General features: G+C 48.7%; 3 protein-coding genes across 3 annotated transcripts; 1 reads left to right on the forward strand and 2 right to left on the reverse strand.

The window, feature by feature from the left end:
• Positions 1 to 798: 798 nt before the first annotated feature.
• LOC123755537 (clumping factor B-like) lies at positions 799 to 2,727 on the reverse strand. The gene is made up of 2 exons (XM_045738302.2): positions 2,657 to 2,727; positions 799 to 1,450 (listed from the first exon to the last, which is right to left on the reverse strand). Exons 1-2 carry the CDS (start codon positions 2,725 to 2,727, stop codon positions 799 to 801), a joined length of 723 nt encoding a protein of 240 aa, XP_045594258.2.
• LOC138366833 (protein IWS1 homolog) lies at positions 2,726 to 13,103 on the forward strand. Its single transcript, XM_069328120.1, has 4 exons — positions 2,726 to 2,803; positions 3,351 to 3,428; positions 3,804 to 3,911; positions 12,081 to 13,103. Exons 1-4 carry the CDS (start codon positions 2,726 to 2,728, stop codon positions 13,101 to 13,103), a joined length of 1,287 nt encoding a protein of 428 aa, XP_069184221.1.
• Positions 13,104 to 14,016: 913 nt separating this feature from the next.
• LOC138366834 (activity-dependent neuroprotector homeobox protein 2-like) lies at positions 14,017 to 14,544 on the reverse strand. The gene has a single exon (XM_069328121.1). The coding sequence runs from the start codon at positions 14,542 to 14,544 to the stop codon at positions 14,017 to 14,019; it is 528 nt and encodes a 175-aa protein (XP_069184222.1).
• Positions 14,545 to 18,581: the final 4,037 nt, after the last annotated feature.

The raw sequence follows: 18,581 nt of genomic DNA on the forward strand, positions 1-18,581 counted from the left end.
TCGCCTGCGACACGGAGCCACCGCCAGTCGCCTGCGACACGGAGCCACCGCCAGTCGCCTGCGACACGGAGCCACCACCAGTCGCCTGCGACACGGAGCCACCGCCAGTCGCCTGCGACACGGAGCCACCGCCAGTCGCCTGCGACACGGAGCCACCACCAGTCGCCTGCGACACGGAGCCACCGCCAGTCGCCTGCGACACGGAGCCACCGCCAGTCGCCTGCGACACGGAGCCACCGCCAGTCGCCTGCGACACGGAGCCACCACCAGTCGCCTGCGACACGGAGCCACCGCCAGTCGCCTGCGACACGGAGCCACCGCCAGGCGAACAATACACACTCACCACAGTTTTATGCTTCCATGACCTAGAATAGGACTTTGTTATTGACGCGGAGAGCCACATTTGCCGAAGGCCAACACTAAGATGATGTATTATCACCTACACCTACTGACGCCCTATTTCCCGTACCTTATTGACGCACTATATTTCACCCCCTACTGGCGCCCTCTTTCCCACCCCAATAATACCAGATCCCTATCTCCCACCCCCTACTGATGTTTAAACTCCCAACCCCCCATTCTAAAGCCCCTATCTCCGGCTAGAGACAATTTCATACATGTGGAGGACAAAGAAACTTTTCCCTTTGTTGTTTAAAAAGACTTTTAGCCTCTCGCTGATCTTAGCGGAAAGATGTCGCGGGCAATAAGCCAGGCTTCCTCCCGCTGTCGCAACGACTTAGATTTTCTCCTTCTGGGGAATGGGAAAATCTTTCTTTTGTTTTTCCTTTATTTGATGCTTTACTCTATTATATTTTTTTGGTGTGAGATTGCTTTTGCACTGTTTATATCACTGGGTGGATGACTGTTTATATCACTGGGTGGATGACTGTTTATATCACTGGGTGGATGACTGTTTATATCACTGGGTGGATGACTGTTTATATCACTGGGTGGATGACTGTTTATATCACTTTGTGGATGATTGTTTATATCACTGGGTGGATGACTGTTTATATCACTTTGTGGATGATTGTTTATATCACTGGGTGGATGACTGTTTATATCACTGGGTGGATGACTGTTTATATCACTGGGTGGATGACCGTTTATATCACTGGGTGGATGACTGTTTATATCACTGGATGGATGACTGTTTATATCACTTTGTGGATGATTGTTTATATCACTGGGTGGATGACTGTTTATATCACTGGGTGGATGACTGTTTATATCACTGGGTGGATGACTGTTTATATCACTTTGTGGATGATTGTTTATATCACTGGGTGGATGACTGTTTATATCACTGGGTGGATGACTGTTTATATCACTGGATGGATGACTGTTTATATCACTGGGTGGATGACTGTTTATATCACTGGGTGGATGACCGTTTATATCACTGGGTGGATGACTGTTTATATCACTTTGTGGATGATTGTTTATATCACTGGGTGGATGACTTTACATCACTGGGTGGATGACTTTACATCACTGGGTGGATGACTTTACATCACTGGGTGGATGACTTTACATCACTGGGTGGATGACTGTTTATATCACTGGGTGGATGACTTTACACCACTGGGTGGATGACTTTACATCACTGGGTGGATGACTTTACATCACTGGGTGGGTGAATGTTTACATGGAGTGGAGAGTGAGATGTGCTATATGGCAGTGGTCAGTGCAGGTTCATAACAGAATGGTGTCTGGTTCGACTCCCGTGCAGAAGACGTTTGGTCACATTTTCTTACACCTGATGTCTCTGTTTACCTAACAGTAACTTGGAACCCGAAAGTTACTGAACTGTTGGGGGTTACGTCGTGAGGAAGCCCAGGCGTCGGTCTGAGTGGTCTACGTGATAACACCCCGCGTACACACCCCCGCCTCACCCCAGACAAGCACACCCCCACGACCTGCCTCACCCCAGATAAGCACACCCCCACGACCTGCCTCACCCCAGATAAGCACACCCCCACGACCTGCCTCACCCCAGACAAGCACACCCCCACGACCTGCCTCACCCCAGATAAGCACACCCCCACGACCTGCCTCACCCCAGACAAGCACACCCCCACGACCTGCCTCACCCCAGACAAGCACACCCCCCACGATCTGCCTCACCCCAGACCAGCACACCCCCACGACCTGCCTCACCCCAGACAAGCACACCCCCACGACCTGCCTCACCCCAGACAAGCACACCCCCACGACCTGCCTCACCCCAGACAAGCACACCCCCACGACCTGCCTCACCCCAGATAAGCACACCCCCACGACCTGCCTCACCCCAGACAAGCACACCCCCACGACCTGCCTCACCCCAGACAAGCACACCCCCACGACCTGCCTCACCCCAGACAAGCACACCCCCACGACCTGCCTCACCCCAGACAAGCACACCCCCACGACCTGCCTCACCCCAGACAAGCACACCCCCACGACCTGCCTCACCCCAGACAAGCACGCCCCCACGACCTGCTTCACCCCAGACAAGCACGCCCCCACGACCTGCCTCACCCCAGACAAGCACACCCCCACGACCTGCCTCACCCCAGACAAGCACGCCCCCACGACCCAGCCAATACCAGCTCGCCAGAGTGAGGGCCGCGTTATACCAAGAGTAATGAAAAAGACTTTAATTACAGCCAACCTCGTTACTGTGTGGCGCGTACGGGTCCCTGGTGTTCCCTTCATGATGGAGAACACGCGGTAGTCTAACATGTTGGCACTCAGACCGGATAACTGGTGTCTGGGCGTGACCTACCGGCCCCTTCTCCTGGTAGCAGGGACCTCCCTGGTTAACAGGGCCGGCTCAACCGCCCACCCGAGATAATCAAAACAACGCATCGAATTGAACACTGCCTTATTGAAGACCTTGCCAGTAAGTTGAGTTCCGCAATTAGCAAGTAGAAAGTCGACACCGTAACGTAAACACTAGTAAATGAATCTTGGTTTTACATACAACCACATATATATGTGTGTTGATCAAAACACACACCAGAAAGTGAAGGGATGACGACGTTTCGGTCCGTCCTGGACTATTCTCTTTTGCCTTGCTTTTTCTTCCTTTAAGATTTTCTTCTCCTCACCTCTCTTGCCTATTTATTGCCTTCACCTCCTTCCTTCTTCACTATTAACGGGCTATTCATGCCCGTGCCACCTCTTGGGTGGCTTAATCTTTATCAATCATTCCCTCTTTACAATCGACTTGAGAATGGTCCAGGACGGACCGAAACGTTGTCGTCCCTTCACTTTCTAGTGTGTGGTTTGGTCAACATACTTCAGCCACGTTATTGTGACTCCTCGTCTGTATATATGTGTGTTTTTACTATTTGTGCCTACAGGATCTAACTGTTTACTCTTGCCTTTCTAACCGTCGGCTGTCTTTTGTACCAACTCCCGACCTATTTGAAAGGCATGAGGTAAATCAGTGTCTGAGAAGTGAGGTATTCACTCACTTAAGCCAGCATTGGTTCCAAGGGGTTGTCATAGCCAGGGGGGTGGTAATGGGGGACGAGCTCCCATGACCTATAAAATGCTCCTATACGGCATGCGTCTTCAATAGCCTCTGACAACCAAGTCCAACTCCTGGCCTGCACGGGTGGCTTAGTCTTTAAGTCCGGCGGAACTGCTTTTACCGACAGGAGAAGGGGCGAGGGCGTGCCTCTGGCGCCTTAAAACCAGCTGCTCCGGGTAGATGGGACTCGATAGCCTGGGAAGGTAGCCCATCTAGGGGAAGGAAAACCCTGATTTTAAACCTCCGCTGCCTTGCAGCCATACCCCTTTTTTGGGGAAAGGCTTCAGGAGTCAACCTCGAGGAAAAATCCGGAGATGGAGTCCCTAAGGCAGTTCGTCTTATTCCAATTCTTATGGAAATACCGGAGGGGAACGAGAAGCTGACGAAGGTAATTATCTATAAATACCCTCAGATTCTGGACCCCGAGTTTATACTCGACGACCAACGATTTGTGTGGGCCAAGCGTCACCTTATTAAAGGTGAAGCTAGGAGTCAGGTGGTGGCTCTAGTGAGAGGTGACGTACCCGAGAAAGTGTTCATCACCGGGGCTGGCTACAGGCATGTAGCAAAGTATGTGGAAGAGCCCATAATATGCCTGAAATGCTGCAGATGGGGGCATAAATCCTGGAGCTGTCAAAATGATCCACGATGTCGTTTCTGCGGAAAGTCTCACCTCTCTACTGTGTGTAGAAACAGACTGAATCTGGGTGAGAAAATAGTTCCCAGATGCTGCAACTGTGGAGGTGTTCACAATGCGAGCTCGGCTGTGTGTAGCAAGAGGCCGAGTATGGCTGTTCTCCGGCCGGTGAATGTTACAGAGCAAGCAAGAGCTCTTACCCAGACACCGGGAGCACAGCAAAACAGTCTGCCCCAAACAGTGCCAGTGAACCGGACGAATGCGTGGGTAAAGGAGTCACCTTTACTTAGGCAGGCTCCAGCAACAAGCAGCCACGCCATCACTCAGGACTCCGGCAGTGACAGTGTAAAGGTGAGTGAAGTGGCTACTGTGGCTCAGAAAGAGGGTCATAATAATATGGTCAAGGAAGTGTGGGCTGAACTTAAAAAAGTTGGTGAGTTCCTCCAAAATCTGGGGCAGAGAATCGAGTCCATCGAGGCTAAATTAAACGTTCAGGAGGTCAAGGAAAATCACAAAACGGTGAAGGATAGTCAGGATATAGTGGTTGAGGACAAAAATGAAATATTGAGTGATGAAATGAAGGAAAGTGAAGTGTGTGTGAATGATGATAGTCGTAGGGAAAGGAAGAACCCTATAATTACACATAAAATGAAAGAATCATTTGGGCCAATAATGGACGTCTCAGGGCTAAAAAAATCTCTTGAGAACCGCAATGTCGCTTTTACTGGTGAACTTGGGAGGAGGTGGGAGATGTTATACAAGGTATGGCTATCATTTAGTGAACTTATTGGGGATGACTTAGGCAGTGAATTGATTAATAATGGATCACCCTAGACTGAAAGTGTTGTCATGGAATGTTAATGGTTTAAGAAACAGGGTTACAGATGTTCATTGTTATGTGATGGGAAATGATATTGATGTTGTAGCTCTCCAGGAGACAGGGGATAGGAATGAAGGATTATTGAAATTAAATGGCTATAAAGGGTTTCACCTCTTCGCTGCAAATAACATCAGAGGCACGTCGATTTATGTTAAGAACTCCATACCAGCAGAGTTAGTAGAACCGCCATCAAAAACGCAAGGTATAGAGAGTGTCTGTGTTAAATTATCATTAAGGGAAGGGGAATTTATGGTAGTTAATTTGTATGTATCCAGGAACTGCTTCGACGCTAACTATTTACCTGACTGCATTTATACTAATCCTTCACTGGTCATTGGGGACCTTAATGCTCGGCACACAAGCCTTGGGTCAGTGGGTAGTATTAATGCTAATGGGGTCAAGTGGTTACAGTTTCTACAAGATCATCCAGATACCTGTCTCTTGGGAAACAATGAACCAACTCACATCAGGGGAGGACGGCTTGACTATGCCTGCGTTTTAAACTCTCAGGGGATTATGGGGGAGGCTCGGGTTGTTCGGGAACTACTTAGTGACCACTTTGCCTTGAACGTTGAATTACCACTGGGGAAAAAACAAGTCCACTTTCAAAGGAAAAGGCTAAATATTAATAAAGATATGAAAAATTATTTTATTCAAAATATGGGAGATTGGTATCAACATTACACGCCGCTCTGCGTTGATAGTTTTTACGAGGACATGGTCGAGAACATAGAGAAATTAGTACAGAGGGAAAATAACGGGGGCAGTGGAAGCAAGACGCACGGACCTAAGAAATTTAAATATTCCAATGATCAGCAAGTCAAGGGATGGGAGAGAATGCTACGGAGTGCGCATAAAGCATGGTTAAAAAATGGAATGAGGGATGAAGAGAAAAATACAATGTTGGAAGTGGCTAGGGAATGCAGTCAGGTGAGGAAGGAGGCGCGGGACAGATACTGGCAAGAATTTGCTCAGTCCATTGGTAATACTAAGAACCTTAAAGACATATGGAGAGCAGTAAACAAAATCAGGGGTTGTAAGACCAAATTCATTGCTCACTCAGATCCAGGGAAAGTTGCTAATGAGTTAGTAGATAAATGGGCAAGTGCTGCTGGTATGGAGTCCTTACCTGCAGACACGAGAGTCACCATTGAGTCATGGGAAAATATTAGAAATGGAGTAACTTTATGTGCCTTAAATACAAGATCTATAACATGCACTGAGATAACTCACGATGAGCTACTGGATGCTATAAAAAGTGGCAGCTCCACTGCTCCGGGAAAAGATGGAGTAACGTATGACATACTTAATTATTTAGCCGGTATGAAACCTAATCCCTTACTTGATTTGTTTAATATGAGTTATAGAGAGGGAAAGTTACCAAGAAAATGGAAAGAGGCTGTCATCATTCCTATCCCTAAGTCAAACGGAGGCTACAGACCTGTCTCCTTAATATCCTGCTTTTGTAAAATGATGGAAAGGATTTTGTTAAATAGGCTACTCTACCTTGTAGGTGATAACATGTCCAGTAATCTCTTTGGTTTTATCAAAGGCAAAAGTACTGCGGATTGTCTCTTAAAGTGATTGTCTAATGTGGATGACAATTGTAGAGTTTTTGTTGATCTACAAGGAGCATTTGATAAAGCCAATGGGGAAGTAATCTTATACGAATTAGCCAATCTGGGAATAACAGGGAGATTGCTACACTGGGTAAGGGATTATCTACAAGGCAGAAAAGGTCAGGTGTATTACCAGGGATACATGTCTGAGGAACGGAGGTTTCAGTTAGGTACCCCACAAGGGGGAGTATTAAGTCCCACCTTATTCAATGTATTAATGAACAGATTAGCATCAGAGATGTATCCTCCAGGGGTCACGACGATCATATATGCTGATGACATTCTTATACAAGGCACTTCTGGGAACAAAATTCAAGATGCTCTTAACATACTTGGTACAACCTGTCACAAGTTAGGCTTAGTTATAAATGCAGATAAAACCAAATACGAGTATAGGAAACGAAGAAATATAACACTTACTCTAAATGGTGTGGAACTGAGCCGTGTACAGAAGTACAAGTATCTGGGCATGTATGTTGGATACACATGTGAGAGTAAAAATGCTGAAATAAATCATATCAGCACCTTATGTATAGCCCGTCTGCATCCTCTAAAAGCACTGGCTTTTTCTGGTAAAGGTGTTGGGGTACCTATCTTGCGGATGTTATACATAAGCACTGTTCGATCCCTGATAGACTACGCAGCACCCGTATTGTCTTACACAGGCCAAGGCAGAATTCAAAAAATAGAGCTGATACAGAACGAGGCTATGAGGATTATTCTTGGATGTCAAAGAAATGCAATGATTGAAATAATGAGAATGGAATTAAATTTACAGAGTGTGTGTGATAGAGTCCGTGACATTAACACTAGAGTATCTATTCGTTTCATGCGGAGAAAAGGAGGGGATAAGCTGTTTGAGAGCGTTCAGACCTGCTTGAGTGACGTACACACTTCCAGGAAACTGAGGGAGACACGCTATACGAGAGGATTAGCTCATGACCTCAGGGAATACGACGTACTTGACTGCTGTAAACCCTCTCGACAGTGTAATATGTCTGCTCCCTGGAAAGTACAGAAAATAGACGTCGAAATTGTCCCCTCAAGGTGAAAAAGATTCATCATGAACCGGGACAATTACGGTGTTTGTATGGAAGCATGATATCTCGGTTACCAAGAGGCAACAGTTTACATGTATATTGCGACGGGTCGGTGGCGGAGGATGGCAGGGCAGGGTGTGGTGTCCTAATAAGGGATTATACGGAGTTTGGGACTGTGGACAGGATAATTGAACTCCGGCTTAGTAATTATATATCCACACAAGCTGAACTGCAGGCCATTCTGGCGTGTTTGGAGGAAGTACGTCATGACGACAAAAATGTTTTTGTATTTGTCGATAGCCGAGGAGCACTGGAGTCCTTAAACAGTCGAAACCCAGTCTTCATGTCTATAGTGGAGGACTGTAAGAGAAGAATAACTGAGATACAGCTGAAAGGTTATAGTGTGAAATTCATGTGGATTCCATCTCGTGTTGGAATAGTGCTCAACGAGGTGGCGGATGACTTGGCCAAACGTGCCACATCAAAACCACAAGTTGACATTGAATGTGAATTCACAATGAGACAAATAAGAAGCAAAATCAGAAATATTCAGGCACAGGCGGGAGTGGAGAGGAGAGAGATAATGTATGAGAGAAGTCAAACCATGCAACACTACATGTATGTGAGTCAAAACACCCATTTCACTTATGGTAAAAGGAGAAATGCTTGGAGTGACTCTGTGTACATGCGGCTCAGGCTTGGGTACAAATATTACTGGGAATATGGGATAGATGTTCATGATAATGACACGAAGTGTAAACTATGTGGTATGTTAAGGTCTCACACCCTTGCCCATTATATTCTTGATTGTCCGTTGATTAATGTATATAGAAACACTGAGATAAGGACTGTTCCTGAACAAATAGCCTGGATGTGTCACAACGGAAAGGTTGATGATATTCTTGAGAGATATAAGAATTTTGCACCAAGATTGTAATATTTTGTTGAATTATCTGCAGGTGTCTTGCAAATTGTCTATACAGTATACCTAGGTCATAAAAGTATTTGTGTGTACGTCTGATACCATACTACTTGTGAGGGAGGAAATGTATATTTTTACCTCTCAGAATGTTTGGTAATGTGTTTATTTGTGATGTGTGTCTATGTATATATTAACACGTTGTACTGAATGGGGTGAGAATAGCTTGAGCTACCTCATCCCTTTGTGTGTATTTTACCTCAATAAACTTATTTCAATTTCAATTTCAATTTCAAGGCAGTTCGTTGTTGACGTCGACCTCGTTCTGGCAGCTCCTGCGACGTTGCTGGAATCATGTGTATTGGCATTTGCCTTTCTATTGGATAATTTCAGTAACGTGGAGAGGGGGGACCTGCTGCATGGGTAACAGCTTCTCCTCCATATCTACCTACCCAGGCTTTGCGCCCTGTCAGGGCGCAACTCCATAGTCTTTAGACTGAAGGATGCCCACTAAGCCAGCATTGTGAGCGTTATAGGACAACGCCTCTATTCTGTCTCCTTCACTGATAACACTGAAGACTGGCACTGGTGGAGGTCAGCCAGGTGGTGCCAGCTCTCCTGGCCAGGGCTTTACATGTTCGGTCCTTCAGAACCCATGGCTAAACTATCCGGATCCATAGGGTCGACCATCCGGATTCCCCCGGCACGTTCATTGGTGCTTCTGCAGAATAATTCTCTCTCATTTTATGTGTGCATGGCTGAGCCTGTATTGTGAACACCGACACACTTGTGACCTTTAGTCTGCTTCTATATGCATCCCGGTGAGGACAAGACCTCTGTATATTCTCCAGAACATTGGAGCCCACCTCTTGCCATAACTAACCTCGGAAACTACAATATCTTCTGCTACTAAGACTTAATATAAAAAATCCACTCATTTATTGACTATGCGAGATTATCATTTTCAGCTGAAAGAAGTTTTTTTTTTGTTTTACACAAAGAATATGTTTTGTGAGTAACAGGAGCATGCTGAAGAATTTATTGTGTAACACGAGTGTATCACCACTGATGTTTTAGAAGATAACTGTTGTGTGTAGCTGGTGTAGAGTGTAGAATCAGTAGAGTGGTATTGGTGCTAGGAGACTAACATAGGATTATAGACTCTGCTTAGGCTAAGGTCATAAAAATGTCAGCTTTTATGTCCTCAATCAATATAGCAGAGAGCTGGGATGGTTGATCTATTTTCAACTGTCGTATTTGCCTGTCGTTCAGTTCTCTATCATTAGCTTAGCCAGGTTGCCTGTCACTAGGGTACGCTTAATATGGTGTTTTACTAAGCCAACTCATGAGAGGTTCTTGTTATATAGGGAAGGGTTTACCTTGCGCGGGGTGGAGAAAGCGCGAGTATGAAATTGGTAGAGAAAACCCGAGTCCTGTTACAGTAGAATTCCTACCTCAAGGCACTCGCTAACTGTTAGGATGTACCAAAACTTATTTATATTTTAATTAAATGCACAATTTGTGAAGGCATTTATGGACGCATTACAAAGGACAAATCTGATGGCCTGGAGAACGTTGCCGGACAGATATATGTAGGTGAATCCTGCGAATTCAAACATGAGGCGCTGTGAAAAAAGAGAGAGAGAGAGAGGAGAGGAGAGGAGAGAGAGAGAGAGAGAGAGAGAGAGAGAGAGAGAGAGAGAGAGAGAGAGAGAGAGAGCGTGAGAGAGAGAGAGAGAGAGAGAGAGAGAGAGCGTGAGAGAGAGAGAGAGAGAGAGAGAGAGAGAGAGAGAGAGAGAGAGAGAGAGAGAGAGAGAGAGAGAGAGAGAGAGAGAGAGAGAGAGAGAGAGCGTGAGAGAGAGAGAGAGAGAGAGCGTGAGAGAGAGAGAGAGAGAGAGCGTGAGAGAGAGAGAGAGAGAGAGAGAGAGAGAGAGAGAGAGAGAGAGAGAGAGAGAGAGAGAGAGAGCGTGAGAGAGAGAGAGAGAGCGTGAGAGAGAGAGAGAGAGAGAGAGCGTGAGAGAGAGAGAGAGAGAGAGAGAGAGAGAGAGAGAGAGAGAGAGAGAGAGAGAGAGAGAGAGAGAGAGAGAGAGAGAGAGAGAGAGAGAGCGTGAGAGAGAGAGAGAGAGAGAGAGAGAGAGAGAGAGAGAGAGAGAGAGAGAGAGAGAGAGAGAGAGAGAGAGAGAGAGAGAGAGAGAGAGCGTGAGAGAGAGAGAGAGAGAGAGAGAGAGAGAGAGAGAGAGAGAGAGAGAGAGAGAGAGAGAGAGAGAGAGCGTGAGAGAGAGAGCGTGAGAGAGAGAGAGAGAGAGAGAGAGAGAGAGAGAGAGAGAGAGAGAGAGAGAGAGAGAGAGAGAGAGCGTGAGAGAGAGAGAGAGAGAGAGAGCGTGAGAGAGAGAGAGAGAGAGAGAGAGAGAGAGAGAGAGAGCGTGAGAGAGAGAGAGAGAGAGAGAGAGAGAGAGAGAGAGAGAGAGAGAGAGAGAGAGAGAGCGAGCGAGCGAGCGAGCGAGAGAGAGAGAGAGAGAGAGAGAGAGAGAGAGAGAGAGAGAGAGAGCGTGAGAGAGAGAGAGAGAGAGAGAGAGAGAGAGAGAGAGAGAGAGAGAGAGAGAGAGAGAGAGAGAGAGAGAGAGAGAGAGAGAGAGAGAGAGAGAGAGAGAGAGCGTGAGAGAGAGAGAGAGAGAGAGAGCGTGAGAGAGAGAGAGAGAGAGAGAGAGCGTGAGAGAGAGAGAGAGTGAGAGAGAGAGAGAGAGAGAGAGCGTGAGAGAGAGAGAGAGAGAGAGAGCGTGAGAGAGAGAGAGAGAGAGAGAGAGAGAGAGAGAGAGAGAGAGAGAGCGAGCGAGCGAGCGAGCGAGCGAGAGAGAGAGAGAGAGAGAGAGAGAGAGAGAGAGAGAGAGAGAGAGCGTGCAACAAGGGGTGCTGCCAATAATGTCCACAGCATAATAGGTACTTCCCCCCCCCCCCCCCCCTCTGGCACCCACAGATCAAGGGGTACGAGGGCGGAGCCTGGCCAAGTTTATCCTTCAGGGACTCAACACTTCCACTTCATTAAGTCATAACCCAATTATACAATCACAATTAAATTTTCAAAGCGTGTTAGAGGACTCTCTCGAGGGAGACAGATGTTGCCAAGGTAACAGAGACGGGAAGGACAGACTAGCAAGACGGGAGAGAAAACTAGTAAGTGAAGGATATTGAGCACGAGGAAGAAAACGGAGGAGGAGGATTAAGAGAAAGGTTAGGTGTGTGGTCGCAAAGATATGTTTGCAAGGTTGAGACTCAGCTCCTGGGCCCCGTCTACCTCTGGTCACGACACAGTTGTCATAGGTTGCCACAGTCATCAACACCCGCTGAGGTTGACGTTATTGTAATCAACACCATACCTAACCTAACCTGCACCGAGGACAACAATCAGACAGCTTCACCGAGGACAACAATCAGACAGCTTCACCGAGGACAACAATCAGACAGCTTCACCGAGGACAACAATCAGACAGCTTCACCGAGGGCAACAATCAGACAGCTTCACCGAGGACAACAATCAGACAGCTTCACCGAGGGCAACAATCAGACAGCTTCGCCGAGGACAACAATGAGACAGCTTCACCGAGGACAACAATCAGACAGCTTCACCGAGGACAACAATCAGACAGCTTCACCGAGGACAACAATCAGACAGCTTCACCGAGGACAACAATCAGACAGCTTCACCGAGGGCAACAATCAGACAGCTTCACCGAGGACAACAATCAGACAGCTTCACCGAGGGCAACAATCAGACAGCTTCACCGAGGACAACAATCAGACAGCTTCACCGAGGGCAACAATCAGACAGCTTCGCCGAGGACAATAATCAGACAGCTTCGCCGAGGACAACAATCAGACAGCTTCACCGAGGACAACAATCAGACAGCTTCACCGAGGACAACAATCAGACAGCTTCACCGAGGACAACAATCAGACAGCTTCACCGAGGGCAACAATCAGACAGCTTCACCGAGGACAACAATCAGACAGCTTCACCGAGGACAACAATCAGACAGCTTCACCGAGGGCAACAATCAGACAGCTTCACCGAGGACAACAATCAGACAGCTTCACCGAGGGCAACAATCAGACAGCTTCACCGAGGACAACAATCAGACAGCTTCACCGAGGGCAACAATCAGACAGCTTCGCCGAGGACAACAATCAGACAGCTTCGCCGAGGACAACAATCAGACAGCTTCACCGAGGACAACAATCAAACAGCTTCACCGAGGGCAACAATCAGACAGCTTCGCCGAGGACAACAATCAGACAGCTTCGCCGAGGACAACAATCAGACAGCTTCACCGAGGACAACAATCAGACAGCTTCACCGAGGACAACAATCAGACAGCTTCGCCGAGGACAACAATCAGACAGCTTCACCGAGGACAACAATCAGACAGCCTCACCGAGGACAACAATCAGATAACGACCGTCTCCTTTGCGAGAAATAAAGCGCAGTAACCCGAAACTTATCAAATTATATTTACAACATAAACAACGTTGTCAGATATAATTTAAAAAACATGATTATTGGAGAAAGAAGCATTAAAGAGATAACGGGGTTCACCCATACCTCATCTTGGCCACAAATAAACAATTTCAAGGTGAAGGAGGCCTTGTTTGTGCTGGGCTTCACCTCACCGTGGTGCGGGACGACCAATAGCAGAGTCGTCCCATCCATCCCTTCTACCTCCCCCTCGGCAGGCTGCTGTTTGTGCTGCACAATACCGCCACCACCCCACAAAATATTTAATATTGCTCGCATCACCACCAACCACCAAGTCAAACAAATACCTTGCTTAAAATGTGGTGAGAAGGTCGTAGTGTGAGGCTACGACCACGTGTCCGTGGAGAGACGACCTCGGGGCAGCAAGTGTTACTTCCCCCGGGGTCCACCACCCTCCCTCGGCCCGACACACACAAACAACAGCTTTCCTGTCACAACATTCACTCATTTATTTATTTGTTTATTATGCACCCCATACCTATTCGGTGGGCGGTGGTAGAAAGGCTTACAGAGGCACATAATGGGTCCAGGGACTGAAGCCCATAGTTTAGATAAGCAAGTGACAATCTTGTAGAGCTAGTTACACAATTGTTAATATTACATACACACATACAAAAGACTTGTAATCAAGCACTCCTGTTCAAACTTTGCATTACAAATTTAGTTTTTCTGCCACATCTGTGTCGTATTTTTGTATCACAACACACCTGTGCTTTTGCTCAACACCTATGGAGCATGACACCTCTGCTCCACACCGGACTGCAGGAGAACACCAGACTGCAGGAGAACACCAGACTGCAGGAGAACACCAGACTGCAGGAGAACACCAGACTGCAGGAGAACACCGGACTGCAGGAGAACACCAGACTACAGGAGAACACCGGACTGCAGGAGAACACCGGACTGCAGGAGAACACCGGACTGCAGGAGAACACCGGACTGCAGGAGAACACCGGACTGCAGGAGAACACCAGACTGCAGGAGAACAGCGGACTGCAGGAGAACACCAGACTGCAGAACACCAGACTGCAGGAGAGCACCGGACTGCAGGAGAACACCAGACTGCAGGAGAACACCGGACTGTAGAACACCAGACTGCAGGAGAACACCGGACTGCAGGAGAACACCAGACTGCAGAACACCAGACTGCAGGAGAGCACCGGACTGCAGGAGAACACCAGACTGCAGGAGAACACCGGACTGTAGAACACCAGACTGCAGGAGAACACCAGACTGCAGGAGAACACCGGACTGCAGGAGAACACCAGACTGCAGAACACCGGACTGCAGGAGAACACCAGACTGCAGGAGAACACCAGACTGCAGGAGAACACCAGACTGCAGGAGAACAGCGGACTGCAGGAGAACACCAGACTGCAGAACACCAGACTGCATGTGGTTGTGTGGTGTATATATCTTAAGTACATAAATAAATTCGAAATGGTGAAAAGACATACAACTAAAGGGCTTCCTAAACGGGAAAACAAGTGATAAGTAGATACACATAAGCATCTGAATATGTAAACAGTGGTTCATTAAGATAATACAAGTATTCTAGGAGAGCATCACGGAGAGCGGAGCAGCCACTAGGTTCTCCATCACCTCTACCAAAATCTATACTTTGTACTCGAAGCTGTAGCAACTTAAAGCTTACTGAAATGCTGCGGAGATCTAGGCACGGCATGGCAATAACTATATGAGTAACGTAATCCGTATAAGGAACAAGACGTAACTGCGATGATGGTCCTGAATCAACCCGTTCTCGCACTTTCTTTAAGTCAATATTGACTTAACCTATAATAGGTTAAGTAATAATTGTAATTACGAAGCAATAAGATGCTTATCTTAACATACTAAGAAGGTTAGGTAAGGTCGGTGTTTTTTATGAAGCTTTTCAAGGTAAACTAAAATATTCACAATAAATTAGTATGTCACATATGCACTTATTTAATAAGTCAATATTGACTTAAAGAAAGTGTGAGAACGGGTTGCCTGAATGGTGGTTGGGAGTCGGGCGAGGCCAGGGTGCTGGGCTCATCACCACGGATATGAACACCTACGTTAATGACCACTAAACAAGACTTCTAACGAGTCTAATCAATTATTAAAGCGTCGAGGGGCAGAGTCACATAATGAGAGGAAATAACTGGCCAATCTAAACCCATTTTCCCCTCTGAAACGTGATTAAAACAATCAACAATTACCACCATTTTCCGTCAATTTACTATTATCGCCCGCGGAAATTGGCACTACACTTGCTGTGTTATTTCACCTCTGACACGGCTCTTCCAGTGTTGATGAAGACTTACACGGGCGGGTCTGCCACACCTGCCTCCCTCCCCCTTGGTCTGCCACACCTGCCTCCCTCCCCCTTGGTCTGCCACACCTGCCTCCCTCCCCCCTTGGTCTGCCACACCTGCCTCCCTCCCCCTTGGTCTGCCACACCTGCCTCCCTCCCCCTTGGTCTGCCACACCTGCCTCCCTCCCCCTTGGTCTGCCACACCTGCCTCCCTCCCCCCTTGGTCTGCCACACCTGCCTCCCTCCCCCTTGGTCTGCCACACTTGCCTCCCTCCCCCTTAGTCTGCCACACCTGCCTCCCTCCCCCTTGGTCTGCCACACTTGCCTCCCTCCCCCTTAGTCTGCCACACCTGCCTCCCTCCCCCTTGGTCTGCCACACCTGCCTCCCTCCCCCTTGGTCTGCCACACCTCCCTCCCTCCCCTTTGGTCTGCCACACCTGCCTCCCTCCCCCTTGGTCTGCCACACCTGCCTCCCTCCCCCTTGGTCTGCCACACCTGCCTCCTTAAAGAAACACCATAAACAGAAGCCCCTAAAGAAGTAACCCAAAAGATACAGGAGACAACTGAGTCACAGAAATGCTACAAGTTACTTCTTAAGTCTAAGAATCGTAAATAAATGAAACGGACAAGATGAAGGAGGTGTCGAAGCCAATTCAATACACGTTTTATGTAAATATGATAAGAAACCCGAGTGAAAAAGAGTACAGTATTTACACTGAACTACAGATGGTCGAAAGGCTGGGTTTAAAAGCAGACGCTCGACACTGTAAACACATACACCTGATTGCGAAACTAATTAGTTGGTAACGCCATACCTTTGTCACATAATGGTCAACTTTTCATGACAAAGATCATGCAGCGTTACGTAAAATACAGCACACTCACCTGTCATTACCCACCTGTCAGACGACAGCATACACCTGTCATTACCCACCTGTCAGACGACAGCACACTCACCTGTCATTACCCACCTGTCAGACGACAGCATACACCTGTCATTACCCACCTGTCAGACGACAGCATACACCTGTCATTACCCACCTGTCAGACGACAGCATACACCTGTCATTACCCACCTGTCAGACGACAGCATACACCTGTCATTACCCACCTGTCAGACGACAGCATACACCTGTCATTACCCACCTGTCAGACGACAGCATACACCTGTCATTACCAGCAGACCGCAGCACTCAGTGCATGTAGTGTAACCTTGAGGTTGTGTTGACACTCACTGAGTACACAGCTGCACCACTGACCAAGTTAACAACTCCTCCACTACTTAGTGGCTGGAACTACTATTCTGGAGCGGCCTCATTCATCCATATTGCCTGTCGTCCCTCACAACACCTACACACCCATCCAGTATACACACACCATCATGTAGGTATACACACACACCATCATGTAGGTATACACACACACACACACCATCATGTCATCACACACCATCCACCACACTCACCACACCCCTCATTCACTCCACCACACTCACCACCGCCCTCCACCACACTCACCACCTCCCTCCACCACACTCACCACAGCCCTCCACCACACTCACCACCTCCCTCCACCACACTCACCACCGCCCTCCACCACACTCACCACCTCCCTCCACCACACTCACCACCGCCCTCCACCACACTCACCACCTCCCTCCACCACACTCACCACCGCCCTCCATCACACTCACCACCTCCCACCACCACACTCACCACACTGCACCACCCCCTCCTACACTCCACCGCTCTCTCTACCCAACAATTCTGGCCTTTGACATTCCAGCATAAACAGATGTAAATTTTCTTTATTTTCGCCAAGAAATTAGCGGAGACATTGGGTGGTGTAGCGCGGGAGACAGAGTTCCCTTATCCCCGGCCTGATTGGTGCTGACACCACATCTTCTCTATGCAAATGTTCCCCGTTCCCGTCTTCCCAGCTTTAGTTTAGGAGGGGCGGCAGTGGCTGATAAGGGTGCCTCGCTTCTTGTCTCCACGGTACACCCCAGCCACTACGGTACACCCCAGCCACTACGGTACACCCCAGCCACCACGGTACACCCCAGCCACTACGGTACACCCCAGCCACCACGGTACACCCCAGCCACTATGGTACACACCAGCCACTACGGTACACCCCAGCCACCACGGTACACCCCAGCCACCACGGTACACCCCAGCCACTATGGTACACCCCAGCCACTACGGTACACCCCTGCCACCACGGTACACCCCAGCCACCACGGTACACCCCAGCCACTATGGTACACACCAGCCACTACGGTACACCCCAGCCACTACGGTACACCCCAGCCACCACGGTACACCCCAGCCACTATGGTACACCCCAGCCACTACGGTACACCCCTGCCACCACGGTACACCCCAGCCACCACGGTACATCCCAGCCACTATGGTACACACCAGCCACTACGGTACACCCCAGCCACTACGGTACACCCCAGCCACTACGGTACACGCCAGCCACCACGGTACACCCCAGCCACTACGGTACATCCCAGCCACCACGGTACACCCCAGCCACCACGGTACACCCCAGCCACTATGGTACACACCAGCCACTACGGTACACCCCAGCCACCACGGTACACCCCAGCCACTACGGTACACCCCTGCCACTACGGTACACCCCAGCCACCACGGTACATCCCAGCCACCACGGTACACCCCAGCCACTACGGTACACCCCAGCCACTACGGTACACCCCAGCCACCACGGTACACCCCAGCCACTACGGTACACCCCAGCCACTACGGTACACCCCAGCCACCACGGTACACCCCAGCCACTATGGTACACACCAGCCACCACGGTACATCCCAGCCACCACGGTACACCCCAGCCACTACGGTACACCCCTGCCACTACGGTACACCCCAGCCACCACGGTACATCCCAGCCACTATGGTACACACCAGCCACCACGGTACACCCCAGCCACTACGGTACACCCCAGCCACCACGGTACACCCCAGCCACCACGGTACACCCCAGCCACCACGGTACACCCCAGCCACCACGGTACACCCCAGCCACTATGGTACACCCCAGCCACTATGGTAAACACCAGCCACTACGGTACACCCCAGCCACCACGGTACACCCCAGCCAC

Source organism: Procambarus clarkii, chromosome 20 (assembly GCF_040958095.1).
Source record: "Procambarus clarkii isolate CNS0578487 chromosome 20, FALCON_Pclarkii_2.0, whole genome shotgun sequence".
NCBI classification, from domain to species: domain Eukaryota; kingdom Metazoa; phylum Arthropoda; class Malacostraca; order Decapoda; family Cambaridae; genus Procambarus; species Procambarus clarkii.